The sequence below is a fragment of the Protobothrops mucrosquamatus genome, unplaced genomic scaffold, assembly GCF_001527695.2.
Source record: "Protobothrops mucrosquamatus isolate PMUCROS unplaced genomic scaffold, P.Mucros_1.0 scaffold1739, whole genome shotgun sequence".
Taxonomy (NCBI): domain Eukaryota; kingdom Metazoa; phylum Chordata; class Lepidosauria; order Squamata; family Viperidae; genus Protobothrops; species Protobothrops mucrosquamatus.
Window position 1 is genome coordinate 157,708 of NW_015387885.1, and position 16,968 is coordinate 174,675.

General features: G+C 36.3%; 1 protein-coding gene across 1 annotated transcript in view; it reads right to left on the reverse strand.

Moving 5' to 3' along the window:
* FOCAD (focadhesin) overlaps positions 1 to 16,968 on the reverse strand; it is a 125,388-nt gene that overhangs the window by 83,533 nt on the left and 24,887 nt on the right. Inside the window, exons 4-7 of the mRNA XM_015823006.1 lie at positions 6,232 to 6,336; positions 3,915 to 4,016; positions 2,240 to 2,370; positions 529 to 655 (exon numbers count right to left, since the gene is read on the reverse strand). Of these exons, the coding sequence (XP_015678492.1) occupies positions 529 to 655; positions 2,240 to 2,370; positions 3,915 to 4,016; positions 6,232 to 6,336 (465 nt within the window). The remainder of the gene's footprint in view (positions 1 to 528; positions 656 to 2,239; positions 2,371 to 3,914; positions 4,017 to 6,231; positions 6,337 to 16,968) is intronic.

The window sequence follows — 16,968 nt, forward strand, 5'->3', positions numbered from 1 at the left end:
CAGCTTACATCCAAACATCTTCACTGCCGTATAACCAACGGTAACACAATCCTAAGGAATATTTTCCTCTTTCACTTATATTCTCTTCTCTCCCACCTTTAGACAAAGCTACCATTTGCTGCTGTTCTGCAAAACCAATTTAATATTACTAGCGAACAAAAGAATTGAGGAAACCTAAATACTGTAATTGATATCACAGGTACTGCAAATTCTACCCCCTAATAGCATGGGAGAAAATAGGTCCTCAGACATCAATATAAAACCAGAATCAAAATAAATTCAAGGCACAATTTCAATTTATACATTAAGAACAACACTTTTCAGAGCCAGACGATTAATGACTGAAATATAATTTTACTACAGCTCTCTAGTAACTTTCAGTTACTAGAAGATTAGTGAATGAGGAAAATAGAATCTTATTTAACACGAATGAAATATGGGATTTTGTTCCAAGAACAACTACTAGAAGGAACGATGAACAAAACATGCAATACATAAAAGAGAAAAATAGCTCTCTGAACTCAGTACCTCAGCTTGACAAAGTGCATGAAGTCCTTGTAAGACTAAGGCAGCAGGCGTGGCTTGGTCGGCTTTTGTGCATTCATTCAGTACCTGAGAAATTGCAGCCAGCATATCTGCCCCATGTTGGTAAGGCCTAACAAAATACAAATGTTTTCATGTAATTATAAAAAAAATGAACATAATTGCATGGTTATCTCAAGATCTACAACTTCTGTACCAGTTTAAGGCACCAGGCTAGAAAGCAGGAGACTATGAGTTCAAATTCCGCCTTGGCCATGAAAGCCAGCTGGGTGATCTTGGGCCAGTCATTCTCTCTCAGCCCATCTCACTTCACAAGGTTGTTGTTGTGGAGAAAATAGGAGAAGGAATATGTGTTGGATATGTTCACCACCTTGAGTTATTTGTAAAAATAATAAAGGCAGGATATAACGGCAGGATATAATGCACATATACATACATACTCTGTCTCTGGAAAGGAATCTGTGGCCATCCACATATTATTAATCTATCATTCCGAGCACTGGCTCTTATGGATGGGGCAGCTGGAACCTGAAATTCAAGTACAGCTGGAAGGGCATAATTCACCATCTCTACCATAAGAGAAAACATAAAAAATGTTTGGAGCCAGGAAAGCTATAATCTTCCATGCCATTTTAAAATTCTTGGTTTATTCATCTTTATCATATTACTTTATTCTTTCGCATATTTTCTTGTGTACTGATGTAGTTTCTTTAGAGTATTCAATTTAAAAAAAAAAGAACATTAGTATAATGTGTGAAGCTAACCACTTGTCCGTGGTTTAACGTAAGCTTGACTCCTGAACCTTATTCTATAAACCATTATGGTATTAAGTTCAGTAATAGTAACAGCACAACTTGTGGAAAAGGCATGAAATAAATTGACTTCATTCTCAGACATGACAGATTCATTAAGGATCTAGCTAGATCTTAACCAATTTTTCAGACAAATACTATATCTTGAAACATCTTGCATCAATTGAAAAAAATTAGACCTAGGACAGTAGAATATGAATTGAAGGAGTCATGTGACAAAGCAGATGGGGGAAAGGGACTGGGTTTATGATACTGCATTCCTTTAAAATACACAGCGGTCAAACCAAACTTTGGGGAAGTGAACAAAGTTTGGGGAAGCAAGGACACAGAATGATAACACAAAGTCTAGCCAATTCAAGGTTTTATACCACCTAGCTCTTAGACTGTTATGGTTCCCTTTCTAAGGTCATACTCCTTACTAAGATTATTATCAGTATAAGAGTACATTATTTGATTTTTTTTTCTTTTCCACAAAAGAAAAATACAAGTACACACAACAGCACTAAAATCAGCACAATTTTAGAATTGATAAGCATATATCAATTTAAAGGAAAAAAAGGAAAAAAAGTTGGGAGGACAGAATGAAAATTATGGTATAAATAGAACAACTCCAAAAGCTTTGACCATATTGCTCAAAACTCTTTTGCCTTGAACCTTTGCCCCCCCCCCCAAAGTTAACACTCTAATAGTAACAAGCAATACATATCATCAAGCCAAGAAGAAAATAAGCAAATTTAACATATGACAGTGTATGTGTTATGATACTGTGTCCTTGCTTCCCCAAGCTTTATTTTCACCTTTCCCAGTTTCAGTGTTATCATCTGTCTCTGACATTGCTGCAAGAACCTTGAGTTTGACTGTTACGTATGAAACCTAACATTTACCTTTGCTTGCATATATCTCTGATAGAAGCAGCTTTGGCAATCACCTTCTCCCACTGAGTATCTTTACTAACAGATAATGAAGCCATATCAGACATTGCCATGAATCTCTGCAGTTCTGGATAAACTCGATCCTAAATATATTTTGATAGGAAAAAGGGAAACAGAAGATTAGAAAGTGACAATTTATTGCCCTACTGTTATTAAATTAATCTATCTTTTAAACATCAAGAGTTTTACAAATTCATGTCCCCTCCTACAATGCATACTTTGATACAATTTTATGTCTGTTTTCAAATAATAACTGCACACACCAACTCTGTCTGTGTGTGCGTGTGTCAGAGAGAGAGAGAGAGAGAGAGAGAGAGAGAGAGAGAGAGAGAGAGAGAGAGAGAGAGAGAGAGAGAGAGATCCCCAAGCCATATGATACCTTGATAATCATACTATAGCTCTCAGATTTCATGCAATGATCTCGGGGTATTTGACAACATTTGGGACAATTTCTAAAAACACAGGGAAAGGATAGAAAGTAGGGCTTCTGAAATTTTTCCAACTTTTTTTATCAGCAGCTACTATAGGAGGACTCTGATTTTTCTTCCATTTAACAGAATGAGAACATGTGTGTGTGTGTACTTCTGCTCTCATCCCATGTGTCTGCATATATTTGTATGTACAGTTGTATTTGTACAAACAGGCGCTGTGAAGTATTGAGCAAGCAAACTACTGCACACCCTGCTCTGCTCTGAGCCATGTGACCAAGACACGGCATTTAAAATGGAGAGTAGACAGAATTTTAACATACAGGTAGCCCTTGACTTACAACCACAATTGAGCCCAAAATGTCTGTTGTTAAGGAAGTTACGGGAATTTTGCCCCATTTTACAACTTTTTTTATAACAGTCATTCAGTGAATTGTACAATCCTTAACAGAACCTGGATTCCTTCATTGACTTTGTCAGAAAGCACTGGGAAGGTTATAAATGGTAATCACATGACATTGGGACAGTGCCACTGTCAAAAAATATGTACCAGTTGCTGCAATGGTCATAAGTGTGAAAAATAATCACAAGTCACCTTTTTCAATGCTATTATAACTTTGAACGGTTACTAAATGATGGTTGTAAATCGAGGACTACCTGTATTGCCCACTGTTTTTCTCATCAAAAGAGAAAATGTTTCTGGAATTGTTTTCACTATGGTGTCCAGACAGATCCAGGGCATTTTGTAAAAATCTTTCTTTTGCCAGCTTCTTTCCAGCACCAAATCTTATTTTGCCCCACAATAAGTTCTGTTCAGGTTTTTTTGAAGCTACCCACTGAAAGAGAGGATCTTAAGCCCCTTTACATCATTTTTTCCAACCCTCCAATTTGGATTAAAATGGATGCAAAAAAAGAGGGTGCATAACTGAAAAAATTACTGTACACAATATTTTGACTAATTTTCAGGTAAGAGTTTATATAATGGATGGATAACCTGCAGTTATATGTAGCCATCCAAAACTCCCAACATGTATATCAATTACTTAAATAAAAAGATGTTTTCAAGAAAATATTATTTTCCCATCTCTTAAGGTTTGTAACAGTAGGGCTTGCTACAGCAGTGGATGACACAGTTAAGCATTTTTTATTTTTATTTTTATTTTGGTCAAACTGAAAATTAACAGTTTGCAAAACTTTACCTGTTTCTCCCATAAACATGTCATCAGACGTAACGTAACAGCTTGAAGTTTTGGCGTGTTTCCTAATACCTGCAGCACACGTAAAATCTGTGCAACACAGACCTAGAAGATATTTTTTTGTAAATGCAATTTCTTGTATATTCATTTATCATGTAAAATAAATCCATAAAGATTAATTTTGTACCATCTTCAGATGCACTAATGTGCTCTCCTTGTTTAAGACAACAATCAGAAAGTAATTTTTAATTTGACTGATTGCACAATTTAGTATTACAAGTAGACAAAAGAGAAAGCAGAGTTGTAAAAAATTGGGTGTAAACAGGATAGGGTGAGGTATAGCCAACAATCCCACATTGTCTTTATTTATAATCTATAATCTGCGCTTTCATTACAGGATAAGAGTAGACGTGATGTTTATAGTTCAAGTAAATTAATATACTTGATATGGGATAAGCTGTGGAAACTTTACGTATAATATTTTTAGAAATTTAGGCAAATGAACCATTAAAAAGTTATTCTGCTGAATATATACACTGATGCATTCTTAATTTAAGAATGAAATGTGACTTCAGTGAACTATATTCATTGTACACACTGGGATTAGATTAAATCGCTCAGAGAGGCGAACTGAAAGTAGGAATTGTTAAATAAGATGTTACTTATTACTGCTATATACAACCTTTCTTCCAAGGAACTCAATGCAACACACATAATGTACTCTCTTCCATTTTTTCCTCATTTGTAAAATAAGTTGTGCTGAGAGACAGAGACTAATTCTATCACTCCCTAAATGTTTATGCGGAGACTGGAACTTTTATCTCCCTAGTCTTAGTTTAATACCTCTACTATTTTATCAAAATGGCTCTCAAGACAGCTATAATCAACTATATCAAATATTACTTATTTAAATAATAATTCTTTTCTGTCCATATTTAGTATTTCGAATGAGCATACAGTTGTTATTTGAACATATTCATTTGATGTATTTATTTGGTTTTTGCCTGTTATTATTAAAGATACTTAATTATAACTAAGTTGAACCTGCCAATTTAATCAATAGTTGGGTTGTTGTCAGGCACAAGAAATCAGGAACCGAGGCTATTCAAATCAATACAAGTTTATTCCATGCTAGCTCTCTACTAATGGTCAAAGCAAATTGGTGGTAAATAAGAGTCAATGGAATTCAAGGTGAGCTTAGATCTCTTGTGGGCATGAAGGGACTTGAAAGTGATGACGGGTTTGACCCTTCCTTCAGGCTCAGCCTGGTCAGTATTTTCATAAATTAAAAGGTGAATATCCTATTTCTACTTTCTTTCCCCCTTCACTGGTTCCTGTGTATAACTGTTTTAAAATCAATTTAAAAAGCACATTTTCTTCACCTTCTTTCATGCCATTAGAATAACATTTGATACCTTTATATACCTTTAGGTCACCATAAGCCCGGAGAGCAAAATGGACATCGCCAATCAATTTGGAGTGAATGGGTATGGGGTTAGGATGGCAATGACTTTTCTAGTCTACCCTATCAATTTGTTCTGGGAAAATACACGGGAAAATCCCATTGGAGGAAAATTCCTCTTAGGGTTAGGGTTAGGTCACCATGAACTCGGACAGCAAAATGGAAAGTGCCAACGGACTCGGAGTGCTTGGGTATGGTTAGGAAGGCAGTTACTTTTCTAATCTACCCAATCTATATTTCCTGGAAAAATACATGAGAAAATCCCATTGGAGGAAAATTCCATTTAGGGTTAGGGTTAGGTCACCATGAACTCGGAAAGCAAAATGGACACCTCCAATAAACTTGGAGTGCTTGGATATGGTTAGGAGGGCACTGACTGTTCTAGCCTGCCCTTTCAATGTTTCCTGGAAAAATACATGAGAAAATCCCATTGGAGGAAAATTCTACTTAGGATTAGGTCACCATTAACTCGGAGAGCAAAATGGACATCACCAACCAACTCGGAGTGCTTGGGTATGGTTAGGAGGGCATTACTTAAAAGGAATCACTCACAATGTATATTCCCATAATTGTCTTGCGCCATGTCTTGCACATTCCAAGGATTACTATGGCAGCATAGAAATAAACCACGAAAAACCCTCCTAGGCCAACAATCAAAGACAATTATAGTTAGCATTTTTAATTTGTACAACCAGAACTGTGTATAAGTTTCAGGCATAGCAATTTGGGTCCCATTGTTAAAGCTTTCAACATTATTACCACAAGTAACAAAGACCCTATGGGAAAATAATCATGGCACTGAAATTAATTGCACCTCATATAAATAATAGGAGACATAAGTTATATTTTTATACTGACCTTATGAACTCCCAAAGCAGGTAAAGCATACAAGATGTCTCGGCAGAGTGTGGCCTCCAATGGTCTTCCCAATTTAAACATCAAAACTGGAATCAGATTTGGCACCTATACATAAAAGCAACCAACCTAAAATTAGCACATTGTATTACTAATTATTATAATACTAATACAGATAAATAGAAGCTTTTCTTTTGTGCTAACTTTCTCTAGTTTCAGAACAGAATCAGGTTTGAGACAAACAACAAAAGGAAATAAAAAAACTACTGTGAAATTTTGCACTTTATATCACAAAATAAATAATGAACTGTTTACAAATGAATTTTGACAATGAAGCAAAAGCAATAAGGATAGGATGTAGAAAGTATCTGTATATTATGACAATTTATATTTTAACATGTGAAAATATATAACAGGCCTCAATTTCACACATTCCTCCTTCAGTCTGCCTTCCAATATGTCTGGGAGTAGAATTTGGAGGTTGTACACTTCTATTTTTGCAAAATAAAACCTTCTCTGTTAGCTACAAGATTTATAATATTTAAGACTTCCGGTTTGCCATCGTGGCAGCCGCGGACACTGGAAGGCAAGCTCTGTCCTCCGCGTTCGGTTTTGTTCCGCTGGGGGACCCTGGAAAGGGTCGAATGTCGCTCTGTAGGGGCAAGGAGGGGATCCTCGCTTGATCGTGGGAGGGCAGAAGCCCTCCCGCTTGATCCGGGGCAGCCCTCCAAACCGGCGGAGGAAAGACTGGGCATAGCAACATGGCTTGTCACTAGGCTGCAGACAGCCAACGTCAAACTTACCACCAGGCACTTCTAAAGCAATACGGATGAAACTGGGTGAGATCCGATCCTCTCTCTAAGATCCTAAGTATTTTTCTTCCTGTAAAAGCTGCCCAAAGTATCTTTCCCCCTGTGAGGAGAGAGGGAAGGGAAATTCTATCCCACCCTCTAAGAATAACGGGACTGACTACCTAGGGGAGTTAAAGCACTAAAAGAATAACTTTAATTTAATTGGATTTATATGTTTCTGAAACTTGAGGACCAAAAGTTTTCTTATTTTCACTGAAGACTTTTGTTTTTATCCATAAAAAAGAAATAAAATTGGAAAAAGGACTATAAAAAATTTGGACTTAAAAAACCTTAAGCGGCATTGGTGACATCTTGTGGTGAAGCTTGGTATTACAACTTGTTATTGCCTAAAGGAGACTTGGCTTGAAGCCCAGACTACAGATAAGACTCTTTTAACTTTGATAAACATCATCTGTGAGAAGTTCAGCTGTAAAGAGAACTTCTGGGTGGCATGGCTGGCCTCCTTGTACTATGAATGTAAACCTTTATTGATTTTTAGAGCTGTGTGTGGGGAATTGCCTTCCTACTTTTTTATCTGAGGAATACTGGTCATTATTGCAGATGATGAAATACCTTAGATTATAAAATCTTACTTGACAAACTACTTTTACTATAAAGACTACCTACAAACGTATGAAATAGAGGTCCCATGCCCAGCTATAAAATTATTTTCGTCTGATTTCAAAGTCCTCAACTTAATGCACCATTAAGAGAAGATGGATGAAGACAGGAAAAGATTCTTTCCATGTTAAAAGCAATACATGAAACCATCCTTTCAGCTTGTGACAAAATAAGATGTTACAGAAAAGAACAAGATATCAGCTTAGATATACAAACTCAAATTCCGACTACAACTAAAGAACTAACAATGCAGAAGGTAACAGAAGAAGTAGAACAATCAAATACTAAGAAAGTGGACTCAATAGATCAACAAATACAGTCAATGGAATATCCAGAAAAGGGACTGACAACACTGAAAATGGAAAAGACTTTCAATATAAATCAGACAAAATTTGAGGAGCAAGAAGAAGAACAGACTGAATGGAAGATAAACATACCAGGACAATTATGGGGATTTGGAATAATAGGGAGACAATTTAAGGAATACAAACGGGCTAGCCCTTCCAAAAAAATGGCAACTAAATGGTCTCTCTTATTCCAAACAATATATATAATAATAGAAGGGGATCTATTTGATGATTTAAAAGTGTTGACATGGAAGGCTAGCTGGCAAAGAAAGAAAGCCAGAATAAGACTGAAGAAAATTGGGGTTTTGATTTATCACAGGGGATTATATTACTAATTAGAGGGCCAAAGGGAGAGAAGTTGAGATAAGAAAAATTTTGGTCATTAAAATTAAAACATTTGGAAATTAGTTGAAAACAAGGATGCTATTTGTTTAATACTTAAAAATTAGACTCAAAAGAAAAAAATTATGAATATGTTTGATTAATTGGTTAACTCAGACAGTATAGATAACGGGCTTTGATTTATTAAAGGGGATACTGTATTATCAATTAGATGATGTAAGATGGGGGGAAATAACTTTTAGAAAATAGAACAAGATTATACCCAAATAGATAAGATGTGTATTTTGAATATTAGATTCTGTTATGAATTGAGATAAAGGAAACTTTGTTTACCTAAAACCTGGAAATTATAAATATCAAATGTTAAATTTGAATATTGATGGGAAACTAAAAATTGGGAAAAACCAATAACAGGACATTGATTGACTGTAAAGATTGAATGTAAAAGTAATTATATATAACTAAAAGTTTATTGATAAATGTAATAATGATGTTTTTATTTAACTGTTATTAGCTTAAATATGAGATAGTAGATATTAAGGGGAAAAGAGAGGAAATATTTGAGGTTGTAGCTTGAGATTTGTACTAAAGATTTTTGTATGTTACTGAACTATTGATTAACCCAGCCACCACATTGCTTTTTAAATACCTAAATGTAAAAATAGAAAATTAATAAAAAGATTATTAAAAAAAGATTTATAATATGTATGATTACTTCTAAAAGGCTTGGTTGTTCAAAACTTACCAGAATTAATGTTAAACATTTAACATTTGCTAATCTGAATAACAAAACTACCCTTAAAGGAAAATGTTCAAAATGTTTTCCTATAGGAAGAAAGGAAGGAATAAGCTAAATATTTAGGATGGTTCATTTGTTGCCGTAATAAACTATCATAGTTCCCATGAGCATTAATACCCTCCAGCAGTTCAATAATAGCACTCCTCAACTATTTCCTCTTTTATGAATTGGATTATATTAATTAAAAGGGATGTGCAGTGGTGCTTCAGATTGAAAGGGAAAAGGTGCCTTAGCATACGAGCTGGTGTCTATTAGTACCTGCTGGGAATTCCTTAAACCAATTAAATCTTTACCCAGGATCATACTGTAGCTGAAGACAATCATTCAATTCTATGAAAAGAAATGCTTCTACATTAAGAAACTGATTACTATATTAAAGTCTCTCAGACAGGAATTTATGCACCTGTCTATAAATCTTTCAGTTCCATTAATTTTTTTTTAAAAATTAGCCTTTTCCCATTTATAATTTTTTTGCATATACCAAGCTTGAAATACAGTATTCACTTTGTTGATACGGCTCAGTATTCACTTTTTTTTTACAATTTAATTGTTTCTAATATACATCTCTGAACAAGCTACAGAAAGCATGACATCCACAACAAACATCTGGCATGGGGACTGGAGGCTAAAACATATAAGGAACAGTTGCTGGAATTGGGTATGTCTAGTCTAATGAAGAGAAGGATAAGGGGTGACATGATAGCAGTGTTCCAATATCTCAGGGGCTGCCACAAAGAAGAGGGAGTCAAGCTATTCTCCAAAGCGCCTGCAGGCAGGACAAGAAGCAACGGATGGAAACTAATCAAGAGAGAAGGAATCTAGAACTAAGGAGAAATTTTCTGACAGTGAGAACAATGAATCAGTGGAACAACCTGCCTCCAGAAGCTGTGAATGCTCCAACACTGCACATTTTTAAGTAGAGACTGGACAGCCATTTTTCTGAAATGGTATAGGGTTTCCTGCCTGAGCAAGGGGTTGGACTAGATGACCTCCAAGATCCCTTCCAGCTTTATTATTATTATTATTATTATTATTATTATTATTATTATTATTATTATTATTATTGTTGTTGTTGTTGTTGTTTTCAACCTCTTCAATAATAATGCCACTTCAGGACAAGGAGAAGAAATGGGAAGGTGGGGAAGAGAGGAAGGGGGGTTTGGGAGGGAGGAGTCCCCAACACTGTAGTTTGCTCTTCATATATATTGTGTGGGAAGATTTTTTTTTCCCACTTGTTACCTCTGGCCAATTTGGACCATTTTTGAACTTTTGTTTCCTTGGGTTCTCCAACCATGCCAAATTTAACCCCATTTTGCTCAATTTTTGAAAAGTTATCCTGCACGCCATTAAGTTGGAAAGAATCAAATGTGGCAACATCAACATATCTAATTTGTATAGAATTCGAAATATACAGTATTTTGTTGATTCTGAACCAATTTTTGAATTGAAAATGCTCAGTACTAACAGATTCAATTCACTGCTGCCTGGCAATGATGAACTCAATATACTTAACTACTCTCATACCTGTAATGTGTCACTGATGAACAAGTTATTTTTGATTTGCAATTTGAAAGAGGCTATGTAGCATTCTTGATTAGTTACTCCCTCCTGATAATCCGGCTACACTTGAGTTTGTATGGATTTGAAGCAGAAAAAGTAGGCTACACAGAGAAATGGAGGGAAGGCCAAAAAAAAAAGGGTAGATTGATCAGAAAAGATGTCAATTTCTGCTATGGACAAAGAAACCATGGTTCTGAACATTAGCAGGTGAACAAATGGGACCTCGACCTGGGGTTAGGGTTTTTCTTTTCTTTGTCCCAACACTTATATGTTTTTGTTTTCTTTCCCTGTTGAATCTCTGTGACATTCTGAATCTTGCACATAGACACAGATACACACAATAGACACACTGATCTGGTTTATGAATATGTATTCTAGGAAAATAAAGTGGAGATGACTTGGCTCACCGATAGAGAAAAGGAAAGGAAATTTGTAATTTGTCCTTACAACATGAGTGTACTTCACGGGAGCAAAAAACTGAATGTCCTTGGAAGACAGACTTAGACATATTCTTGTAATGAGGTTTTTGGCAGGTTACTTGTCTCTCATTTCCTCTTGTCTGCCTTTTCCAAAAAAAAGGACATTTTGTGATTGGCCCATTCCCATTGCATGCTATTTTGTAAATCCTCTCATGTCCATCATTTTGTGATAAGATTAAAAATCCACCAAGCTTTCAAAATTAAGATGAGCCCCAAAAGTTGGGTGCAGCCATAAAATGTGCAAATATTGTTAGTATTTGCTCAAGCTGTGTTTTCAATAGGATTTATTTCCACTGTGCCAAGAGTTGCATTTGTACACTTTGCTGGAAATGGAAACAAATTAAGCATCTTTAATTTCTAAACTAGTTTCTTAGGCTACAATATTGTTTAGAAATAAACTATATGACTTAATTCTCATTTCTATACCTTACACCTAAAATTTACATTAAATCAATGCAAGAGTTTGAATAAAGGCTAACAGAATTATTGTTGCTAAAATAATTGCTGTTAAAAACTAAATAGTAAATATGTCTAATAATACTTTTGAAGATATTTACATTACATTTTGTATTCAAATTTAATACTCAAGTATTCTTGGTATTCTGATTTTTAAACCATCGATTCAATGAAACGCTCTTTATGCAATAACATAATAAAATAATGCTATAAAAGGGAGTACATTTTAATACAAATTTCCTCATTTTAACCTTGTTTTAACCAAAAATGTAATATCTTCTATAATTTTCACATATCAGCAAGATACAATTAACTCAATAGCTGTGTTGTTTTGAAAGCAATGTGTGTTTCAGAAAAAAAAAAACATAAATTCCACAGCTCAAATTAAGGATTATATATTCTGCTGCATTTTAAAATGGCAGAATTGATTTGTTTAACTGAAGGATTTATGAGGAAGAGCCATAGATTCATTCTTTGTATGAAGAAGATTCCAAATTTAAACCCATGTATATTTTTACATTATTGTTTTACAAAAAATGTCTTCAGGGTACATGAGATTAAGTCTAATGCCAAAATCCAAGTCAGTCCCTGACATATGATGTGAAAGGTCATCTCACCTTTCAAATGGACGAATTTCTAGAACTCCTTAATCCTGCTAAGAAGAACACCATGTGACATTTATCAACACGAGTAAAATCAAATTGACAAGCCTGCCTGTTGGTACCCACATGTACAACTTAGTTTGTTTTTCAAGCTCTACACAGCATAGCAAGATCAAGGAAGCAAGAATTATGCAGATTTGATATCTTTAATGCTACTCTAGGAAAATGCAAAATCTTAAAAACTGTAATAAGAATTTCTTGCTTTCATTTCTAGTGAACTAATTAAGAATAAGTCTCTTTGAATACTTTCAAATGCTTCTTCCCAGATTTGTATCATCTCCATTTCTTGATGTTTATGTTAATGTCCTCTTCCATCTTTTTCCCAACCTCCCATAATCTGTCATACTCACAAGTTCAGTATAGATGGGAATGTTGAAAAAAAACCATAAAGCATTATAGCAATGTGGGTAATACCTATACCTATTCAATCCTTTTTTTCTTTTTCAATGACATCATCAAAATGTGGAGGCAAATAATTGATTTTCAGTGTATGTTTCCTTTTCAAAAAGAAGAAGAAATCCAAAGAGCTAAATTTAACTCACTTGTTTTGTTTTTCTACTCCCATCAAAATTTCGCTCTTGTGATTCTACCTCTTTATGCAATATGACTACATTCCCTGTAGGCATCATAGTTTTATCTCAAAATAGTATAAATGCACTATAAAGCTTACCCCTGCTTAACAATAAATAACCATAGAAAATGGATATATTTTAAAGGGCCAGGTCAACATTAAGGTCAAAAAGCTGTTAAGAAGGCAGAACTAGTGCAGTGGCTCAGAGAAAACAATAAGCAATATCATGCATATGGCAGAGAAAAACAAAAGTTATCGAATTCAAACTAGGCACGGATCTTAAGAGTGGTGGGTCAGCACCAAACAAAAAAAGCATGCACCTTCACATACAGAAAAATGTACCCATCCCAAAGCGTTGCAAATTAGTTGTTGAATCAGATTTTACAGACAGCCTCATTCTATTTTATCTTACTGGAGCCAAGCAGGCACCTAATCAGAGCAGGACAAAGCTGGAATTTATTAGGCTAAATAAAGCACAGCCCAGGTGCAGAAGAAGAGTGCACCAAAATAAGCCTTGGTAGAAGCAGTCCTGAATTTCTCACAAATCCATATTGTTTTTATTTGTCAGAAAAGGAGGTTTCTTTGAACAATTTTTATGAAACGTTTCTTTTTTTTTCTTTTGTATTGCATCTTTAATCACATTAGCAGCTTGCTGTGATGTACACAACTTTCCTTTGAACTCAAAGAGTTTTCAGATGATAATAATTTGAAATTAGCATAACTTCAGAAACAGGAACTAAGCATTCAAAAGCCATATGGTTCCAAAGCCATTAGGCCATTCCTATAATTTTCAATTGTACAAGAATTAAGGATTGCTTCCAACTGAAAAAATCATTAGAGATACGTTAAGATATTTAAATTTAGTAGCTGGAACAGTGGGGTTGTACAATGAGCCAGAACACACAGTTCTAGTTGATTGGTTGGAGAGTGATGGCTCCTGCGTGAGGTAATCTTCGCTGTGATTGGTTGCTATGGGTGTGGAGGGGGAGTTTCCCTTTTCCCCTTGCCTTTTTTCTTCTCTGTGCTCTGTGTTTTACCTCATGATGTAGTGATGTGCCTGACTACCTTGTTTACATTTATAAAGATACATGTCAAATATATTTATTTATATAAAACTACAAGTTCATGTCAGCATCTCTGAATCCATTTGGTCACCGGCTGCGCAATTCCTTGACAAGATGTACGTAGGGATATCCTCGAAAAGCACTCACTGCTTCTAATCAGAATAGTCTCCAACATTCTCCCAAAGGAAGATGTTGAATTCAAAACCACTTACAGGTAGTGGTTTATGACCTTAATGGAGCCTGCCCATTACAGTGGTCTTAAAGCAGATCACCCACATGACCAATTTGATTTTATGACCTTTTTTGGCATAGTGTTTAAGTGAACGCCACAGTTGTTAAGTGAAGCTTCAGAGATAGACTGGCTGAGCTGGGAGAGGAGTCAAAGGGGGAATCAGTTTGGAATCCCTATATGGGCATAAGAGGGAGAGCTCTGCCCCCCCCTTGAATGCTGTTGAACCTTATCTAGTCCGACCCAAATACAAACCGCCAGTCTGAGAAGATTCCTGTGTTGTAGGCATGAGCAGTAAAATAGCTAATTGAACTCTTTGGGAGCAGATCTGATTGTTCACTATGGGCCTGTTTTGGCAAAAACCAGAAGTAAATGCCGGATTTTGGCAAACGCATTATAAAACACAGTAAAGTGACTGCAAGTTACTATAAGTGGCTCTAAATTTGAACCAACTGGTGCACCAGTTGCGGCCTTTTCTGGACCGGGATGCCTTGCGCACAGTCACCCATGCTCTTGTCACCTCCCGCCTGGACTACTGTAATGCTCTCTACATGGGGCTTCCCTTGAGGAGCACTCGGAGGCTCCAGTTAGTCCAGAATGCGGCCGCGCGGGCGGTGAAGTCGCTCCCATGTAACGCCGCTGCTGCGCGAGCTGCACTGGCTGCCTGTGGCCTTCCGAGTGCGCTTCAAGGTGTTGATTATCATCTTTAAAGCGCGCCATGGCATTGGACCTGGTTACCTCCGAGACCGCCTTCTGCCACAGATTACCTCCCACCGGCCGATACGCTCCCACAGAGAGGCCCTCCTCAGGGTGCCGTCAACCAGACAGTGTCGGCTGGCGACTCCCAGGGGGAGAGCCTTCTCTGTCGGAGCACCCACCCTCTGGAACGAGCTGCCCCCAGAGATCCGGGTGATTCCGGATCTCCCCTCCTTCCGCCGCGCCCTCAAGACTTGGTTGTTTCAGCGGGCAGGACTGGCCTAGGGGTATTTTAAATTGGTTTTAAATAAATTTTAGTAGAAGCGGCCTATTTAAATATTTATTTTTAATCATTTTCTTAAATTTTGTATTTTGTATTGTATTAAGTTGTTTTTAAACTGGCTGTAAGCCGCCCTGAGTCCTCCGGGAGAAGGGCGGGGTATAAATATAATAAAATTCAAAAAAAAAAATTCAATTGCTGTGCACTCAAAATACGGTTAGGTGACTGATGGGGAGAGGGGGTTGGCCATCGGAACAGGGTCATAAGTAGCCCTGAGGAGGTCCATCATAATTTCGGTAAGTCCACTAAGTGACTGGTCATAAGTCGAGGGCTCCCTGTATATTAGGAATTGAGGATTTTTAAGAAATATACATTCATGTTTTTTTAAAGTGATGAAAGCAAAGAATATAACGTACAATTTCTGTGATCTCAAAAAGTTACATACAGAATGAAAAAGCAGACCTTACAACAGAAATGGGCAGGCTTTGTGAGAATTGGGGGGGATCTTTAAGGGTTTTCTGGAAATTTTGAAAGCTTCCTGCAAATGGTTGCCATGAAAGGATTGCACATTTCCAGAATGACTGGCATGATGAGTGCAGCTAGTCACAAAATGCCAAAAATACCCCCAAATACCCCAAAGCACCCACAAACTACAGTACCCAAAAGCAAACCATTGCTTCCTGCCACCCCTACAAGATGAACATTCAACATGCTTCCTATCCTTTGTTGTTTTCTGAGGAAGTACAGCACATTCTCAAGCAAAGCATCTTCCATTATTTTTCTGTCTAGGATTTTATTTTGTCTTGAGACTTTCTTATATAGATGAACCATGTCACATCTTAAATAAAAATTCATCTAAAAGTAGAGACAGAAAGCTTATTTATGTGGAGGTATCAATAAGCACATTAGTGTCATATATGCTATTTTACATACCTCTTCTTTATGATCTCCCATATGAAGTAGCAGTACCTATAGTATAACTCTAGTTACACTATCTCTAGCCATGATACTTAACTAAAAAAAAAAGTTAAGATTAAAATTATAAATGTCTCTATGGGACCTAATACACAGAGAAGCAATTAAACTGATAGTGGAGATATACTGATAATTATACATATATTTGTTTGTAAAGCAGCTAGCAATGTTATACCAATATCTACTTTAATAAATTATGTTAAGATCATAAACCAATGGTTTCTGATGCTTTGTTGTACTGTACTAGATTTTTAAAATCCAACAAAAGCTACCTCTTAACTTCTATCTTAAAGAAAGGAAGATTATGTCCTTACCAATGCTAAATGAGCATTTACTCTTCAACCTTTTTTCCCTCCAAGAGTTCCTTCCACCCCCTTCTTCATTACTTCGCACTGCCTATGAACACACTCAGAAAGCTATTGAATGTGTTGCTTAGCAATGCAGCATTTTCAACCCCTCACCATCTCCAAAGATTCAGCAGCTAGGCCAACCCTCTCCATTAGATGCTTGACAAAGAGTTAGTGGATTCATCCCTCCCTTTTTTTCTTTCTTCACACAATAAACTGTAGTTTAAAAACAAAACCTCGGTCAAGTCAGTCATGCGAATAGACTTACTCACTGCTCTTAAAATTATTAGCCGGAATCAAAATATGATCCTTCACAAAATAGAATTGCTACCCATGTTTATATTCTGACAGCAAATCAGTCTTCATTTAGTTACACAGCCATTACCTTGGAAAAGAAAAATGAAGAGAAAGAAGAGAGAAGGGAAGGGAAGGGAAGGGAAGGGAAGGGAAGGGAAGGGAAG